General features: G+C 39.1%; 1 protein-coding gene and 1 long non-coding RNA gene across 4 annotated transcripts in view; one reads left to right on the top strand and one right to left on the bottom strand.

The window, feature by feature from the left end:
- Window positions 1-19,242, bottom strand: part of SYNJ1 (synaptojanin 1) — an 89,907-nt gene that overhangs the window by 23,116 nt on the left and 47,549 nt on the right. For 2 of the 3 annotated variants that reach the window (XM_049627917.1, XM_049627916.1), the window contains exons 13-22: window positions 19,026-19,049; window positions 16,152-16,343; window positions 14,071-14,155; window positions 9,320-9,460; window positions 8,851-9,043; window positions 8,415-8,573; window positions 6,859-7,015; window positions 6,127-6,244; window positions 5,811-6,026; window positions 1,231-1,309 (exon numbers count right to left, since the gene is read on the bottom strand). In XM_049627917.1, coding sequence (XP_049483874.1) covers window positions 1,231-1,309; window positions 5,811-6,026; window positions 6,127-6,244; window positions 6,859-7,015; window positions 8,415-8,573; window positions 8,851-9,043; window positions 9,320-9,460; window positions 14,071-14,155; window positions 16,152-16,343; window positions 19,026-19,049 — 1,364 coding nt within the window. The remainder of the gene's footprint in view (window positions 1-1,230; window positions 1,310-5,810; window positions 6,027-6,126; window positions 6,245-6,858; window positions 7,016-8,414; window positions 8,574-8,850; window positions 9,044-9,319; window positions 9,461-14,070; window positions 14,156-16,151; window positions 16,344-19,025; window positions 19,050-19,242) is intronic. The other variant, XM_049627918.1, reaches the window with a different exon arrangement.
- On the top strand, window positions 17,527-19,130 carry LOC125920767 (uncharacterized). The gene is made up of 2 exons (XR_007457186.1): window positions 17,527-17,857; window positions 19,006-19,130. It is a non-coding gene; the product is annotated as an uncharacterized LOC125920767 (long non-coding RNA).

Here is a 19,242-nt window from a genome sequence, read left to right as displayed (position 1 = left end):
ATACATCCCACTTGTGTTGATACATACACATATGTATATATAATCTCATTGGTTTTAATATATATGCATAGATGAAGGTGAGGAGAAATTATTTTGCAATAGTAGGATTAGTGTTCTTCATTATTTCTTCCTTTATGCTTTTTCTTTAACACTTATTCATTTTTTGAGAGACAGAGAGAGACAGGGAGTAAGTGGGGGAGGGGCAGAGAGAGAGGGAGACACAGAATCGGAAGCAGGCTCCAGGTTCTGAGCTGTCAGCACAGAGCCCGACCTGGGGCTTGAACCCACAAACTGTGAGATCGTGACCTGAGCCGAAGTCGGACGCTCAACCGACTGAGCCACCCAGGCGCCCTTCCTTTATACTTTTCTGTATTTCATGATTTACTTTTGCTTGAGTGTATTACTATTACATTCAGGAAAAATGAGCAAATAGAACCCTATGAAACCTATTTCAAAAGTAATGTATATGTGGAAATTTTTTTTTCCAAGGAAGTTGAAATAATGCGACAGAAGAGGAAGCACAGGGAAGTCCTTATGAGTGGCCCACTGTTGGAGAAATTAGGCCTGGATTTTAGTCTATCCTGTCTAGTGATCGTATACTTAGAAACAGGATGTGTCTAAAAGCGTTCAGAAAAAACTGAAAGATACAGCACTGTATGGAAATAAAACTATTCTGGGCCAAATTGATGTAAATTTCCTCCATCAGTAACATGTTAAGTCACAGGTTAGGAATACCTATTTAAAAATTTCTAAAATATCTTGGTGGGATGGATTTGTTATCTATGGGAATTATTTTACCTACACCTGAAAAAGGTATCTGGGTACCATGATCCAAGCCAAGAAAACAAGTTCTTAGGAATAAAGAGTACCTTCCTCCCTTGTTTTCTTATAAATAAGGCATTTTCTTCATTCGATAGAAATCTTTCCTACTATGAAGGAGCCAGAATATCTATTCCACTTAACAAAATTTCTATATAATAAAAACCAAGTTGGGTGGTAAACATATTTTCTTCTTAGTCTGTTACCAATTGTTAGTATCTTTAGGGAGGACCAAAATAATTCCAAGCTGGTCAGAAACCTAGTCTAAATAATAAATATTAAAGCACACCATAAAGTCTTCTATAGTTCTGCACTGGAAATACATCTAGATAATCCTGCTGCATGGCTATAAAATTATAATCTTTGGATACAGAATTTCAAAATGGCTTACAATCAACAAATGCTACCTACCTCTTTACCATTTAGGTTCAGAACACTCAAGGCAGAGCTTCCCTCCAAAAATGTAACCCACATTTTGTCTTCTACAAATCTTCAAGAAAGAGAAACATAAACAACAAAAAATAATTAATACCTTAGATATAACTAGTCCAACAACTAGCCCATTGACTATTGATTAACAAAGGCCTATGGAGGCCAGGAAGTAAAACACAACAGGGAGAGCAGTAGAGCCACTGGTGGCCTGGAGAGGGCACTCTGCCTCTCAAAGCTTTCAAATTCAAATTTCTTTCAAATACTATGCTAATAAAACAGCCTGTCAGAAGAAGGGCCCTGTGGCCCTCCATTTGTGATCCTGCTAATCTAATCCTTCATTTCACTTACAAGGCAAAAAGGGCCAGAGGTTAAAAGTGGCTTGTTCAAAGCCACTCTACAAGGAGACTCCGTTACAGGGCTAGAATACAAATTTCCTGACCCCAGAGTCCAGCACTATGTATTTTCAAGGTCTCCATGACATCTCTGAAGCAAATTTCCTTTGACCAAGAAAGAAGATGGGGAGTTGTCATTAAAATATACATATTGGATTGGCCCCAGAGTGCCTTAGGGTATTATGGTCCTTGTCTTTATGCAGGGGACAGCCATTTACTCTCTTGGGACTTCAATGGCCTTTGCTATGACTCTAAGTTTGCAATTTTGAAATAAGAAGCCCCCAAAAAGAAAAAAAATAAAAGGACATTAGAGTAAGTTCTGAATTAAGACGATCACTGACATGTAATAATGTTATCGCACAAAAAAGAGTAAAACAAAAACATTATCAGTCTTATTTATAGAAACAATTTTACACATTGGACTACTCCCCGATTATACAAATCAAGATCAGAAATCCCTGCAGATTTTTCAAAGATGAGGGGAAAATATGTGCACGTACATGCGCGCGTGCGTACACACACACACACACACACACACACACACACACACACACACACACGCTAGGATTCCAAAGCATGCCTTATGGATATTAAGAGGAAGAGGCTAAAAAGAGAAATAGGAACAAGTACTTTATCCTGTTTAAATCAGAGGCCTGATTTCTACAGATTTCTACAATCACCCAAATATGACCAAGATAAGTGACTCAATTTCCTTGGCATGTTAAGTTACTAAGCTGCAAGATGCCACCATCTGAAAGACATAGAACATCATTCCTATCTAAATACTACGAAGGGGATCTTTTTCATACTGTTGGCAATGGAGAAGATCTCTCCTCCAAAGGTTATAATCACTACTATAAGGTTGCGCTTATGCTGCACTAGTCCTCCCGACTCCAAACATTGACAATAGTCCCCCCCCCCTTCCTTATCCATGGAAGATACATTCCAAGACCCCCAAAGGATGTCTGCAACTGCAGATTGTACCAAACCCTATCCATACTGTTTTTTCCTCTACCTACATACCTACAATAAAGTTTAACTTATAAATCAGGCACAGTAAGAAATTAACAACATGAATAATGAAATAGAACAATCGTAACAAAATACTGTAATAAAAGTTATGTGAATGTGGTCTCTCTCTCAAAATATCTTATCGTACTGTCCTCACCCTTTATCTTGTGAGGATGGGAGATGATAAAATGCCTGCGTGATGAGATGAAGTGAGGTGAGTGATGTAGGCACTGCCATGTAACATGAGGCTACTAGTGACCTTCTGATGCTACATAAGGAGGAGGGTCATCTGCCTCCAGACCACAGCTGACCTCAGGTAACCAAAACCATGGATAAGGGGGTGGGGGGTGGGGGGGTCTACTGTGTTTGTTTTTTGATAGTGGTACCAAAGCATTTGTGGTCATATGGCAGTGCTAATTTCTTGATCCTATCCTTAATTAGCAATGTGTTCCTTATGAATGTTTAACAAGAGATTTTGGTTTTAATATCCATGTATATACAGTATCCATGTGTGTGTATATATATATATGTGTGTGTATATATATATGTATGTATATATGTGTGTACACACACACACACACACACACACACACACACACACATACGTATATGTAGGTCTTTGAGAAGCTGCATTTTCTTCCTATTTTCACTAGGGTAAAAACTTCTAGATTTTCCCCCCAATTAATACAAATACCTAAATTTGTCCCATTCACATTTCCAGGGAATGTCTTATTTACATATAAAGGACTTCAGTCACTCCTAAACCATAGTCTTATTCTAGAACAAAAGGTAATGATCAATTTAGCCTTACTGGCGACAGTAGTCCTCTCCTTGTTTACTTCCATTGTCTGCTTTTTCTATTCTAATTTGGTTGCCTGAAGGTGTGTGACAACCAGAATATTCCACCTGTGGAGGCATGCATGGTTTTATAATGTTAGGGTAATACCTTGTTTTGTTACCAATACTTTTTCTAAAGATGACAAGCACTTTGGGGAAAGCTTCTGGCTCCAATTTAACACCAAGTTCCTTCAAGACTGTTTTTTCTTTAATGTTAATTGATTTTTGACAGAGAGGGAGACAAGAGCATGAGCGGGGGAGGGGCAGAGAGTGAGGAAGACACAGAATCCGAAGCAGGCTCCAGGCTCCCAGCTGTCAGCATAGAGACGGACACAGGGCTCAAACTCAGACCATGTGATCATGACCTGAGCCGAAGTCGGATGCTCAACTGACTGAGCCACCCAGACGCCCCGCTTCAAGACTGAATTATAAAGACAGGTCCTTTTCCTGTCTCAGAGTCCTTCACCCTTTATTCTCTCTAGCCCAGTTCCATAATTTGCATTTGCTCACGAGGACACTTACCTGCTCCTCGGCTGCCCACATCAGGCTCCTGGTAACTTGGCTTTCTATACTTGGCCAAGCTTTCTGTCATCTGTAAACCTGGAGATTTCACTATATACTTCCGAATGCCTTAGGATTTTAGAAATTTTTTTGTTTTGTTTTCAAGCTTTGGGGTAGATCTTTGTTAGAAGATCTGAGGGAAATATAAATGCAATTTCTTCTGTATCTGCTCATTTCCTCTCTGAAAGGACTCCAGGTTTCTTCGGCATGCTTCTTGCTCTACAGAAGCACACTATCTTCAATCTGTGGACTGGGCCACCCAGTACAGAGATGTGCCCACCAAATATCTACAAAACATACCTAACTGAGTAGATGCAAAGCACAGAAAGGAGTCAAGTCCCTTCCGTATGAAATTCAAACACACGCAGTCTTTCAGAACTGCTGGACACTTGGAAAAGAACATGTTTTTTAAACCAGGGAAGAAGCATCTGGTTCTGCAAAAGGCAGATGGGTAAGTCAATAACAGAAACGAAGACTGGACTGGATGACTCCTGACTGATCGGATTGTGCTGCCTTCTCTGTTAGTTGGAAATCAAATGTACTTAAAATTACTTAAAACATCAAATTTCTTAAACTAAGGGAGGAAAAGTCACTCTGCTTTACTCCTAACTCTCCTTAAAAAAATAAAACAGTGTGGGGCGCCTGGGTGGCTCAGTCAGTGGGGCATCCGCCATTGGCTCAGGTCATGATCTCACGGTTTGTGGGTTTGAGCCCTGTGTCGGGCTCTGTGCTGACAGCTCAGCCTGGAGCCTGCTTCTGATTCTGTGTCTCCCTGTCTGTCTGTTCCACCCCTGGCTCATTCTCATTCTCATTCTCTTTCTCTCTCTCTAAAATAAGTAAACATTGAAAAAAAAAAAATATATATATATATATAAAATAAAACAGTGATCACAGCTTCATTTTGCCATAGGGCTTTGTTATACATTGTATGATATATATAACCACACCTAAATGTGCACACATTTTTTAAAAAAAATTTTTAATGTTTATTCAGTTTTGAGACACACAGAGAGACAGAGTGTGAATGGGGAAAGGGAAGAGAGAGAGGGAGACACAGAATTTGAAGCAGGATCCAGGCTCTGAGCTGTCAGCACGGAGCCCGACGTGGGGCTCGAACTCACCAACTGTGAGATCATGACCTGAGCCGATGTCAGACGCTTAACTGACTAAGCCACCCGGGTGTCCCAAAGTGCACATATTTTTTGTTCATCAATTGTTCATAAAAACTTTCACTATTCAGCTTTAAACTCTATAAACGTAATTCAGTTTCAAAACCTATGAACTCTTTGAAATAACATTTCTATAGTATGACTTTCCTGTAATTTGGAAATAAAAATACAGTTGACCCTCAGACAACACAGGTTTGAACTGCACAGGTCACCTTATACGTGGATTTTTCTCGACACAGTACAGTACCGTAAATGTATGTCTTCTTGCTTATGACTTCCTTAACGCCATTGTCCTTCCTCTAGCTGACTTTATTGTAAGTATATAAGACATACACCACATAAGATATGTGTTAGTTGACGGTTTCCATTATTGGTAAGGCTTCCAGTCAACAGTAGGCTATTGGTAGTCTTTGGGGACTCAGAGCTTCTAAGTGGATTTTGGACTGCATGGCGGTCAGTGTGCCTAACTCCCACATTATTCAAGGGTCTACTGTACTCAAATGCTGTTCAAACAATAGAAAGGTAATTTCTAATGTAGAAAACATCTATGAGTCATGAGCTGCTTTTGGACAATAAATATTTTACTCACCTTATGAGTATAACTTCACCAAAATCTGTGAACTGCTGCAGAAGCTCATCGATCAAAGCATCATCGAAAAAATTATTTTCTGGGACAGAACTTTTGATTGAGACCAATACTGTCCCATCTGGTGGACCTTGAACTGCAATCACCTCTTTATAAATGTTCTGCCTCTCTTCGGCTTCAACTTCAAATATATCTATATCAATCAGGGCAACGACAGGCCTTAAGGCATAAAGGGAGATGGATGTGTTAGAAATGTTTACTAAAGGATGGATTTCAAGTAAATTTCAAGCACGGTTAGAAATACCAAGACTGTTTAAACCTGTGGTCAGAAGTCTTTAGCTCGGCTCTTCCGTAGTGCAGCAAAGTGCCAGGAGTCCACGTGTAGAGGATTTTGCTTCCATCTTGAAAACTAGCATTTAGAAGATCTAAATCTTCAGCTGCAGTCAGAATGAAACAAAAACAAAAATAAAACCACAGGCGCGTGACAGATCATGGGGAGCAAGGAGCAAGCTTCTTCGCTTTACTGGCTTCAGTTGTCTGAGGCTGGGATCCCTGATACACTTGTTAATCGGCGGGAAGTCCAGATACCTTTAAGTTAGAAAGGTGTTTTGGTTGAATTATCACTTTATGCTTTACTTAGTAAAAATTAAGATAAGGCTTTATTTCTGAGAGTACTTAAAAGCCAAATAGTGTTTCATAAGTAATTCAACAGACAAGCAGCAGTTCATAATATTTACAAACCATATTGGTTATTCAAATTAAAAACCTTTGTTAGCACTCAATTGAAATTTTCATTGAAATTTCATAAAAATGAAATTTCCTCACTTCTCTTTATATGGAATTATGGAAAGAAAATACACTAAAAAATTAAATTATTATAAGCAAGTCTGAGAATATTTTAAAAACTGTTTTATATTTAAATTTTATTTATTCTATTCTAGCAAACCTTTGTTAAAAAAAAACAGCCCTCCTCCCTTGATATTTATATCATTCCCTTCTTCCTCATAAAATTTGCATTAGCTCATTTAAATGAAGAAGTCCATTTCCCAACCTGATCTATCAAAAGGCCATTTCCTTCTTCTCCAGAGGACACGGTCTGTCCACGCAGGGGTGCGGCACTTTTCACTGGTGTCATAGTCGTCAGAAAACAAATCGTATTTGTATGTTGGAGCAAAGGTAACTTTTCCTTCTAAAAATCCTCTAAAAATCTAAAATAAACATACAAAGTAAGTTATTAGAAAAAAAGTTCTGTTTTCATTCAGGCAGCCATTCGCTACGTGTCTACTATATGCTGGAGATTCACACAAAATCTATGTCCATCAGATGAACACTTCTAACTGAATGGAACAAATGGTAAGAAAAAATAACCTGGGACTTGTTCATGCCACTTGTTTGACCTCTGATTAAGCCAAGTACAAAAATGTGGATAAGGGAACTCTACCAGACCTTTAAGCTACAAAAACCAAAACTATGACAGATTTTAGAAATCATATATGTAGTCTGATGTCTTATTCTCAAATGAGGAAATAAGGCCTAAAATGTGAAGTGGGGCCCAAAGTGTTAGAATTTAAGTCAGATGGTCACGAAGGCACGATATCAAGTGGCCTTAATCACCTCTTACTTAAAAAAAAATATTGGGCGCCTGGGTGGCTCAGTCGGTTGGGCTTCTGGCTTTGGCTCAAGTCATGATCTTGCAGTCTGTGAGTTCGAGCCCCACGTCGGGCTCTGTGCGGACAGCTCAGGGCCTGGAGCCTGCTTCGGATTCTGTCTCCCTCTCTCTCTGTCCCTCCCCTGCTCATTCTCTCTCTCTCACTTTCTATCAAAATAAACAAACATTAAAAAAACAGTAGCTTTGAAGACTAAGATTCTAAATCCACTATTACTCAAAAAGAAAGAATCAAAAATGTATTCTCTTCTACTTGAAAGAGAGTCTTGGGGCACCTGGGTGGCTCAGGCAGTTAAGTGTCTGACTTCACCTCAGGTCATGATCTTGTGGTTCCTGAGTTCGAGCCCCACGTCAGGCTCTGTGCCAACAGCTCTGGGCCTGCTTCAGATTCTGTGTCTTCCTCTCTTCCTACCCCTCCCCTGCTTGCACTCTATCTCATCTCTCTCTCTCAAAAATAAATAAACATTAAAAAAAAAAAGTGAGTCTTACAGAGACTTAATATATTTTTCCTCCTGGGAGTTATTATGAATCTTCCTTTCTTCTTTTCTGTCTTTAAGGAAAGGTAATTCTATATCTATTAAACCTGAGATATGTAGTTAAGTATAGACTCCAAGGGATTTTAAAAAAGGCAACAGGGGCGCCTGGGTGGCTCAGTCGGTTAAGCGTCCGACTTCAGCTCAGGTCACGATCTCGCGGTCCGTGAGTTCGAGCCCCGCGTTGGGCTCTGGGCTGATGGCTCAGAGCCTGGAGCCTGCTTCCGATTCTCTGTCTCCCTCTCTCTCTGCCCCTCCCCCGTTCATGCTCTGTCTCTCTCTGTCTCAAAAAAATAAATAAACGTTAAAAAAAAAAAAAAAAAAAGGCAACACTGTGATTAAGGAAAGCATGTTTCATAACAAAAGATCCCCTTCTTCTCAACGCAAGTATCTTAAGTATGTGTATACCTGTCCAGCATTTTTCTGATTGATAAGCTGATCTCCTGCTATAAGAGAATCCCAATTTTGCTGTCTTATGAGCTCTTTAACTTCTTCATTAGGGAGATCAATGCGATAGTTGAAATCACCACACCAAAATACGTAGTCGTGGGAAAACAGCATCCTTCCCTGGAGGCAAGGAGAAGCATTTTAGATCTAAACGGTCAATATGAAACATGTTTTACCACTATTTCTTTGCCTCAGATATGCTCGCCGCTCCCCCGCCCCCGCCGGCCGCGCCCTGTTTATGTGACCCCAGACTAAGAACACATGAAGCATCTATTTAGGTGAAAATCGTTGATGTTTCTAAGAAGTATCTTAAATTTTCAAAAGCTGACAGAGAATTTGGAACAAGTTAAAGTGCACTTTGTAGCTTCACCTTCAAGAACAAGCAGTATGAGCTCACCATTGGAAAACTCAACTTTCGCGCTATTTCTACAAAATCTTCGTTTCTTTCTTTGACTTGGGACTGGCCCGCAGCAAAGTGGCTACAGACGAAGCAGAGGCTGGTTGTATGCAGCAGCATCCGTATGGCAACGGCCCCCTTGTTTCCAGTGGCGCCTCCCATTCCGGTCTTCACGGTGTCGACCGCAACGTCCCTTTAAAACAAAGGACTCTGAGTCCAAGATCCGAGCTGCCAACACAGTTCTGTGCGCATAAGACATTAGGAAGGTCTAGGACACAAACGTACAGCTGTAGTTCAAGGACAAGGCTGTGAGACGGTGTGACGGAATGACTGGTGACTCTTTCATCAAAAACACATTTAAGAACAAGATGCATGAGTAATTGTTTCCCCGAAGCAACACACATTCCAGGTCTTTTTCTGGCTACTCGAGGGTGGCAAAGAGCCTGCGCACAGCGCCCTGTTCACTGACCTGATGAAGGGAGCGTGTTGGGGTCTGATAAAAACAAACAGGCAGACGCCCACCAACTGCTCAGAAGCCAGCAGCACATACTTGTTGTCTCTGGAGATGGTCTTCTGCAGTTCCACAGCCCAGAGCTTTTGGTTTGTTGTGCTACCAGAAAACATTACAAAGGGAATCTTTTTAAAAGATATGAACAAAATAGCCTATTTTACAAGACAACTGTCAATTACATCTTTATATACCCAAATTTAGTAATTCTCCCAACAGTCCGAAATCCACACCAACACTGACATCTTTACGTAAGCTGTTTTTGTTTCCTTTAAAAAGAAAAACCTGAAATTTAGCCAAAAGATCGCCACACTTCCAAGTCTATTACTCTTTCACAAAGAAAACCTGAGCTTACTTATGAAACGAGTGCTCACCATTTGAGTAATCTCAAGCTGTACTTTTTCCTCTACCTATTACCTAGCTTCAACAATTATCAACATTTTGCCATTTTTTTCTTCCAACCCCCTCCCCCACTTTGTGTGTGTGTGTGTGTGTGTGTGTGTGTGTGTGTGCGCGCGCGCATGCGTGGACCTAGAATATGTTAAACCAAATCCCAAGACACATGCCATTTCACCCACACATACTTCACTACACATCATCTAAAGTAATGGGCATTTTTATTTTCACATAATCACGATGCCATCCATCATCACACAATTCCTTAGCACTATCAGTTCGTATTTAAATTTCCCTAATTATCTAAAAAAATGTCTTCTCGTGGTTGATTTCTTTAAAAGAGGATCCATATAGGGCCCACACACTGCATTTGCTTGTTATATCTCTTGAATCTTTAATAGTCCCTCAACCCTCCCCACCTCACCCCCTTTCAAATACTATTTATTTTTTAAAGAAGTTGGGCCATTTGCCGTAAAATGTTCAACAGTCTGGATTTGACGGATGTGTCTTCATAGTATCTTCACTTGTCCCTCTAACTCTCATATTTACTTTACACTGGTTAATGCAGAAGCTTAAGAAACTCATTTAAATTTATTTATTTGTTTTGGCAAAAATAACCTCATGGTTAGTGCAGTCAGACTTGCATCAAAGCAGAAGTACATAATCTCTGTGCTGTGACACTGGATCCACTGTTCAGACTGTGACAATCTAATCAACTCTTTTTTTTTTTTTTAATGTTTATTTATTTTTGAGAGAGAGAGAGAGAGAGAGTGCAAATGGGGGAGAGGCAGAGAGAGAGAGGGAGACACAGAATCTGGAACAGGCTCCAGGCTCCTAGGTGTCAGCACAAAGCCCGACATGGGGCCTGAACTCACCAACTGTGAGATCATGACCCAAGCCGAAGTCGGACGCTTAACCAACTGAGCCATCCAGGTGCCCCTCTAATCAAGTCTTTACAATGAAAAGTCCCCCCGTTAATCCTTCTAAGGTTTTAGCATCTACCGATCACTGCCATTATTTCATCAGGGGTTGCGTGATGTTGATGTTATAATCTCAGCATTCCATAGGCATTTGTAGTTAAGTTAGAATTCCTCTATAAAGAATTTTTCTCAACTATTTTCTCTGAAATACAGTTCATACAAAGAAGGTAGCGTAAATGCTGAAGTCTTTATAAATTTTCAGTGTAGTAAGTTTGAGCCTCCGAAGAACCCCCAAGAAACTCTAAAGGAGAGCCAAAGGGTGTCTCTCATAGTTCCAGGTCACACACACGATAAGTGGTAAGCCTGAACATGACACCACGCCCATTTATCTAATCTAACACCGCCACACCACCTCCAAAATACAAAGCCAGCACATGGATTCTCTACCTACCAGAATCCCCCCACCGCCACTCGGATTCTGAAAAGAGAATGATGGCTTTTCATCTCCTTATCCAGCTTACTTCTCAGGTCATCTTCTAGTGAACCCTACCCTGATCATTCATTCAGGCCACCCCCCAGCCCCGCAACTCCACGTGCCTGATGCCCTCTACCTCTGTTTATTTCCCGGTCCATTGACCGTCTTCTATCACACCGCATACAAGCATACCTTGTCTTATTGTGATTCGCTTGCTTATGCTTCCCAGATACTCTGTTTTTGACAGATTGAGGCTCTGTGGCAACCCTGTGTCAAGCAGGCCTATCAGTGTCATTTTTCCAACAGCACTTGCTTACTTCATGTCTCCATGTCACATTCTGATAATTCTAATGATGTTTCACACTTTTTCATTTTCATTATATTTGTTACAGTGATCTGCGGTCAATGATTATGACCAGCCGGAAGCTCATATGATGATTAGCATTTTTTAGCAGCGAAGTACTTTTTACTTAAGATGTGTACATTGTCTGTTACACGTAATGTTATTATTGCATACTTAACAGACTACCGTATAGGGTAATCTTAACTTTTGTATGCACGGAGAAGCCAAAAAAGTCATTTGACTAGATTTATTGCCATATCTGCTTGACTGCAGTGGTCTGGAACTGAACCCACAGTATCTCTGAGGCGTGCCGGTAATTTACATATTACAATTACTGTTTATCGTCTGTCTCTTCAGCTAGAATAGAAGGTTCATGAAGGTAGGGATTTTTGTTTTATTCATTAATGTATCTTTAGCACCTCGAGTAGGTGCTCAACAGATACTGGTTAAAGAAATGAATAATCACCAGTTTACTAAGGAATAATTTGATTAAACTCTAGACAGATAATCAATTGAACAATTTGGTACCAGGAACAATAAGAGTATGCTCTATTTTAAAACCTGAATATGTATTTTCAGGAAAGAGATTCAAATCAGCAAAATGAATGCAGTTGCGTTTCTTTTCTACTTCCCTGAGTGAATGTTATTTACTTAAAGCTAAGGAAAGGGGCGCCTGGGTGGCTCGGTTGGTTAAGTGTCCGACCTTGGCTCATGAGGGTCGTGATTTCACAGTTCGTGGGTTTGAGCCCCACGTCGGGCTCTGTGCTGACAGCTCAGAGCCTGGAACCTGCTTCGGATTCTGTATCTCCCTCTCTCTCTCTGCTCCTCCCTGCTCACATGCTGTCTCTGTCTCAAAAATAAATAAAGATTTAAAAAAAAATTAAAAAAAATAAAGCTAAGGAAAAAAATGTCATTTGCAAGATTGATGACTATCTCATACTATTTCAGCTCATAATTTTACTCTGAAAATCTTTTTAAAAATGTCACAAAAGATGGGCAATTGTTCAACTTTAAAAGCAAGCATACTTTCTTAAAATAAAACACTTAAGCTTTAAGTTCCATTTAAGTAATTTGCATTTGTAATAAGGCTTCAGAACAGCAGTTCTCAAAGTGTGGTCTGGGAACACCTCTGGGACTCCCCCAAACCCATGAGGTCAAAACTATCTTTATAATACTAAGACCTTTTTTTTGCCTTTTTCACGATGTGGATGGATATTTGCACGATGGTGCAAAAGTAACAATGAGTAAAATGGCTGACGTCTTCACATGAATCCAGGCACCGAACTGTACTAGGATGATTCATTAGTCTTTACCGCCATGTACTTGCAGTTAAAAAAATGCCATTTCACATAAGAATATCTCTGTTGAAGCAGGAAATGTTATTAATCGTTTTCTAAATGTCATTAATCTGATCAAAGTTCAATCCTTAAGTCATATCTGTGATGAACAGGAAATATGCACAAGGCCCATTCTGCTTCATATTGAAGTGTGATGTTTGGAGAAGCACTTGATTGTTTGAGCAGAGAGCTGAACTGCTACCATTTTTCATGGAAAACCATTTTTATTTGAAAGGACTAATGACAGACAGACTATGGTTCTTCAGACTTGGGTTATCTGACAAACATTTTTTAAATGAACCTGCCTTTTAAGGGAAACAACCAATAGTATTTATTTCCAATGATTACATTTTTCAAGCAAAAATGAAAATTTTGGAAAATGTGTATCTGCTACTGAGAACTTAATAGCTTCCAAACATTTGAAGAATTTGCTGATGAGATCAGTAATGAGGCTAATCAATATCATGCATTGATATAATGAAATGTGCCAAGATTTGGAAGATCGACATAACTCAGTGAACTAATATTTTCAAAATGACCAATACATGATGTTTCAAAATCATGCAAGGATAAAAAAATAGACCAATGAATTCTTGTATAACAGAGCACAAATAGTTCATTGCTATGGTTTCAGATTCCATAAGGTTAGTCCAGATTCCTGAACTAACCTTTAAGGAACTGTTTGTTGAGCTTTGGTGTAGTATCAGAGAAGAAATTATCTCAAAAGGCTATAAAATTCTTTCCATTTCCGACTACGTTATTTATGTGATTTTCTTCATCTACTTCAAGCAAAACAACACATTGTAACTGACTAATACAGAAGTAGATGTGAGAATTCAGTTGTTTTAAGCCAGAAATGAAAAGATGTGCAAAACTACACTCAAAGCCAACCTTCTCAGGACATTTTTGTTTTGGAAAATAATTACTGTTCAGGAAAAAAATGTATTATTTATGCTAACATGTAATAGGTTTATTGTTTTTTAAAGAATTAAATGTTTTGAAATTTTCATTTTTAAATTTCTAATGTACTATCTAGAGATATAACCCACATGAACAAAAATTCTTTAAGATTTTCAACATTTTTAAGAGTGTAGAAAGATCCTAAGACCAGAGAGGTTGAGAATTCTATTTTGCAGTTTAAAAAGCACCTTTACATATATTATCCCAATCTATCTTTGTAACAACTACTTAGTTATCTGCCTTCCATGTCCCTCAACTAGAAAATGACCTTGCCGGCTTACCTTGCATTCACAATGTTTCCAGCATTCAACTCTACCATTTCTTCAAAACCAATTGCGAATATATCAGTTGGCTTACTTCTTTTATCTACAATTAAGCATCCAAGAAAAACTGTTAAAAATATAGCTTTAGTCAAACGGCACCCGCCCCCACCCAGTCCAACTAAGATCAATGCCAGACCTCATAAAGTCCATTTCTGTGTTTTATGTTTAACCAACTTCAAATTGTAGGCAAAACCAACGAATGGGTCAAAATTACTTTAAATTTAGCTTCCATTCAGGCCTCCTAAGTTTTCTTCTTTAAGACTGTTATTTCTGAAGATCCTTGAGTCCTTTCAGAAATCGTTTTGAAAGAACTCTTGCTAAACTGCACATGGTCATCAGAGAAGCAAGCCACTTTGCAAAAGCTGAAGAGAATAAAAGTCAGGGGGAGTGGGCATCAGAGAAGCAAGCCACTTTGCAAAAGCTGAAGAGAATAAAAGGGGGAGTAAAGGGATTCTTCAGAAAAGGCACAGAGTGACTGAGAAATCATCTCCAATCAAAAGGTAACACACAGGAATTTTCACATTCAAATTTGAAAACTAGAGGCTTGACCTTTTTACTATGTCCTACGTGGAAGAATCCAAGAAAATTAAAAGAGATCCAGGGGTTAAGATGTACCCCTCTGTTCCAGCCATTAGCTCTCTCCTAATAGACAAGGACGAAAAGAGAACAGAAGCTACTTGAGATAAGCGGCCCAGGGGGACTTGGGTGGCCGAGGACTCAGAAAGGAGAAGTAGCTAGAAAGGGCCTATAAATAGTATTAGACTGAGAAAAATAACAAAAATATTTATTGACTGCTATTACGTGCAAGGACTATACATGCATCAACTCGTTTACCATGCACTTTAGAAGACAGATTATTTTTACCCTTTAGTACAGAAAAAAGACTGAGGCTTTGGAGAACCTAAGCAACTTGCCCAAATTCCCAGACAAGCCGCAGTGTGACCCAGTGCGACCCAGCTGGAGCCAAACTGCCTTGAGTTCAAATCCTGACTTGCCATTACCAACCAGGCTGCGTGAGCCTGGGCAGGTTGCCTCCCTTACTGTGACTCGGTTTCCTCATCTGTGGAATTGGAATAATAACAGTATCTGTGCAGTAGGTCTGTTATAGGAAATAAATGAATAGATGTAAAGCACTTAGAGAACTGTAGTGTTAGCTGCTCCTCTAATATTATCACTACTACAACAACAACTATAATTTCAAGGTAGGTTCAATGTAAGTGAAAAAGATCGTTTCAATAAAAGTCTGGGGAAAACCTTAGGGTTTAAGATGTGACTGATTAGAGATAACTAAAAAAAGAAAATCTGCATCTCACATTTTTTCCTATGCACTTTTTTTTTTTTTAAGTTTATTTATTTTTGAGAACGAGAGAGAAGACAGCACTGACCGGGCAGAGCTCGACGTGGGCTCACAAACCATGAGATCATGACCCGGGCTGAAATCAAGAGTCAAGATGCTTAACTGACTGGGTCACCCAGGTACCCCTGCACTTCGCTTTTATTCATGATACATGCTAGATGTGTATTATTTTAGAAAGGAATTCAAAGTGACTTAAAAAAAAAGAAGGCGGCCCACATTCATAATCCTAATTAAAATCTTAAAAGCATCATCAGCTCAGTGCTTGGTCCGGGCTGTTAAGAGCTTGGCGGCTGAATGACGACCAAGGTTTTATAAGGAAAAATCAGTACCGCTAAATTATCAAGTGCCAACACGTGTTACAACAAGTTTTGAAAGATTTTTCTTAATCTACCCTAAATATTTCTTATCTGTTTAGTTAAACAGAGAACTAGATTTGAAAAATGGAATGTACTAGGTTTAAAAAATTATCACTCACAAAATAAGCTTGCTGTGTGTCAGTTTAAAAGAATAAAAACAGAACTAGTTTTTCTTCCTTGTGTAGTTACCTTTAAAGGTCTGGCCTTCATCCTTATAAAGCCAAGTTTCTTTTTGAGAGTAAGGCATATTATGAAGTGTTACATTTGTTTGATAGATTAATAAGTCACAGGATTTATTAGGGGAATCCCTGTTACAAAAAGCAAACCTTGAAACTCCTGGATGCCAGCTAACTTGGGCGCGTCGAGAAGCCAGTCGGTGAGTGTCTGATTCTTAAAAGCTATGCTGCGAAACTGCTTCCCACCATTCACGTTCCAGGTTCCAACACATACCCGAATTTTCTTGGGCTTTGAATACTTGTAGAAATTCTCACACATGCTCTTTAGTACTTTGGAAGATGCTAATCAAAAACAAAACAGCACAGAGTTTTAGCTGCAGGAAACCACTTTTAGAAATCGATTTTTATACCTGAGAAACGAAGCAGGGCAAGTACAATTAGCAGCAGCAGCATAAACAAGCATAAGATACATGCACAGTCCAGCACGATGCAAGTAACCGACACAATTTTTGAAAACAACAGGCACTTGATACAATAGCCAAAGTAAAAAGTATTGCGGCAACATAAAGCATGCAGAACGGTTCTTTTTCCATGAAGGGGTACATCATCTTATAATGTACAAAACTAGAGATTATACATTTGTAGGGACATAGCAATTGACTTTCGTATAACTTTAGTTCGAAGGCTGGCGAAAATATAAATCTTATTTCCAAACAAAAAGATTTAAGAACATTTACATTTAAGCTTCTAACTACTGACAGGTGGTTTGAGAAGGAATGGCTCCCGGACAAAAATACTAATTATGGACGATAACGAGATGTCAGAGAGTGAAGTCACTATGAGATCCCTCCCAACTCACGCAGACAGAGGCCGAAGTCCGCAACAATGGCCTGCAAGGCCTGACACAATCCACATTGCCATTCTGCCCTCATCTGCTACCTCTTCCCTGTTCACTCGCTGCTCAGCTGCTGACTCCCTGCTGTCTCCCTAGGATGCCAGCCTGCTCCCACAAGGCCTCTGCACGGACCGTTTCCAAAGCCCGAGACCTTCTTCCCTCACCTCATCCCAGTGAGGCTTTTCCTGACCATCTTATTAGAATTTGCATTCTGTCCCTAACCTTCCATATCCTTTCCTCGTTTTATTTTTCTCTATAGCATTTGTCACCATTTACAAACTCTGTGTTTATTTACTTATCCCGTAACTGTCTGTCTCCCCTCTCAAGAACGGAAGCTCCTGAGGACAGAAATGGTGGTCTCTTTTGCTTACTACATTATCTCCGGTGACTAGAACAGTGTCTGGGACACAGTAGGTGCTCGACGCATCACTGTTAAATGAATGCTCAATACATTTGGACCCTCAGTCTCTTACATGCATACTTTTTGACCACCATCTAGCTTCCTTCTCAATCACACTTCTCTTTGATTAAATTTTCGGCACTTAACGTGGCTAGAACCTTAATAGGACCTCAATCTAAAAACCGAATAAACACTTACTTGGCAACTAACTGGCAAGAGGAAAAGGAAATCACAATGATTCTCACCTTTTAATACACGATTTGATTACTATTTATTGTTTTAGGGTACCAAGATACACAAGAGAATTAGAGTAAAAAGGCAGATTATGGCATCACAAGGAAAACAGTGTGACCCGTCAATCTCCTGAGGGAACTGCTGAGGTGATCAGGTCACGCCTGCTGTTCCCAGGAGCAGACACGCAGATTTGCAGCCCTCTTCCTACTTGACGTGACTACTCGTATAAGGTGTCAGGTGGTAATGAAAGCACATGATTTGTTCTGGTCTGTTGGTTAACTGGAAGCTGGCCGTACCCAACGCATCCTTCTCCATGACATGGTCTTTGTGAGTGAAATCACTGCCACTGTTCCTACTATGAAAACAGCCTCTGTGATCCACTCTATATCAAAATACAAGTTCTAGAGTGATTTAACAGCCTAAAATACTCAGCAAGACAAATAATGAATCGTGTGAAAACATGCGGCCATGTTGTGTGAATTAAGTCAGATCAGTTTATAAATGGAATAAAAAGTTGTAACAATTTTCTAGCTTATTCTTAACTGGTTGGCACCTCAATGTGCAGAAATGAGCCCGTGTTCAAACAGATGTCCGTTCCCAAATGCCATATCATTTCAGAAAATGGATTTCATTACATAACTCAAAATACATCCAAGTACCCTCCTCTTCCAAACTTCTCACAAAAATAACCAATAGTTTCTCAAAACGTTCAGAACAGTAACTAAGCAAAACAAATCTTAAGATACCAAATCTTCAGTAAAAGGAAGAAAAGATGTCTTTTTCCGATACATTTCTGGCAAGAAATTTTGCCGTTTGGCCGTTTTTGTTCCTTTTGCCACATGTCCGTGTTTAAGGACAAGTTCATAAACCTTGTCCAGAAAATGAAGGCATAAGATTCTTACGAATAGGAAAGGCAAGAAAAATAACGATCTTTAGGTCCTGATCACTTACTCTAACTTTGTTACCAATTTTGACGCTTTTTAAAAGAGTTCAGATCACATTTTAGTGCATGTCTTATAGTTACAGAATATATTTCATCTACAGTATGAAAAAATAAGTCATTGTTTTTCAAATACTATGTGTGAGAAACACTGCTGATAGATATCACAGATAGTACTCTGAAATTAATCCAAAATAGTCACACTGGGGTTTTTACCATTAGCCTAGTAAAAGCAAGGTATAATACTAACAATGTGTGTTCATTGAAATATAAAGGTGAAATTAAAACTGGATGAGCTATATTTAATTAGAATTAAGCATCTACTAGAAGAAGACAGGCAGCATTATGTATTTTCTCCTAAACGAAGTACTTTGTTTTCTCAAACTTAAAAATTTTTTTCTCAGATTAAAACAAGGTATTAATTTATCCTATTAGAAACTGAGGGCAAAATAAGAGAAAGTTTCCATTTATACGGCTTGGTCGATTTACAATATCAACTTCACAAAAATAAAGAAAAATTTGCTTTTATTTACAGATTGGTTTTCTATACTGTACCTGACTGTAATGTCTGTTCAGAAACTATGGATGCATCAAGAAGAAAACAAAGAATCATTAGTAAAACAACAAGTTACAATTAAAATCTAGAGTGTTATGACAATACATCCTAAGATGGCCTCATTTTTTTCTTTTACATCAATTTGATTATTTTTTCTGAGGGCTATAAGACACCAAAGATTAAACATAAGTGACAATACCTGACGCAAACCCTCTG

Source organism: Panthera uncia, chromosome C2 (assembly GCF_023721935.1).
Source record: "Panthera uncia isolate 11264 chromosome C2, Puncia_PCG_1.0, whole genome shotgun sequence".
Lineage (NCBI taxonomy): Eukaryota > Metazoa > Chordata > Mammalia > Carnivora > Felidae > Panthera > Panthera uncia.
The sequence above is the reverse complement of the archived record's forward strand: the minus strand, read 5'-3'. Positions and strand labels throughout refer to the sequence as shown.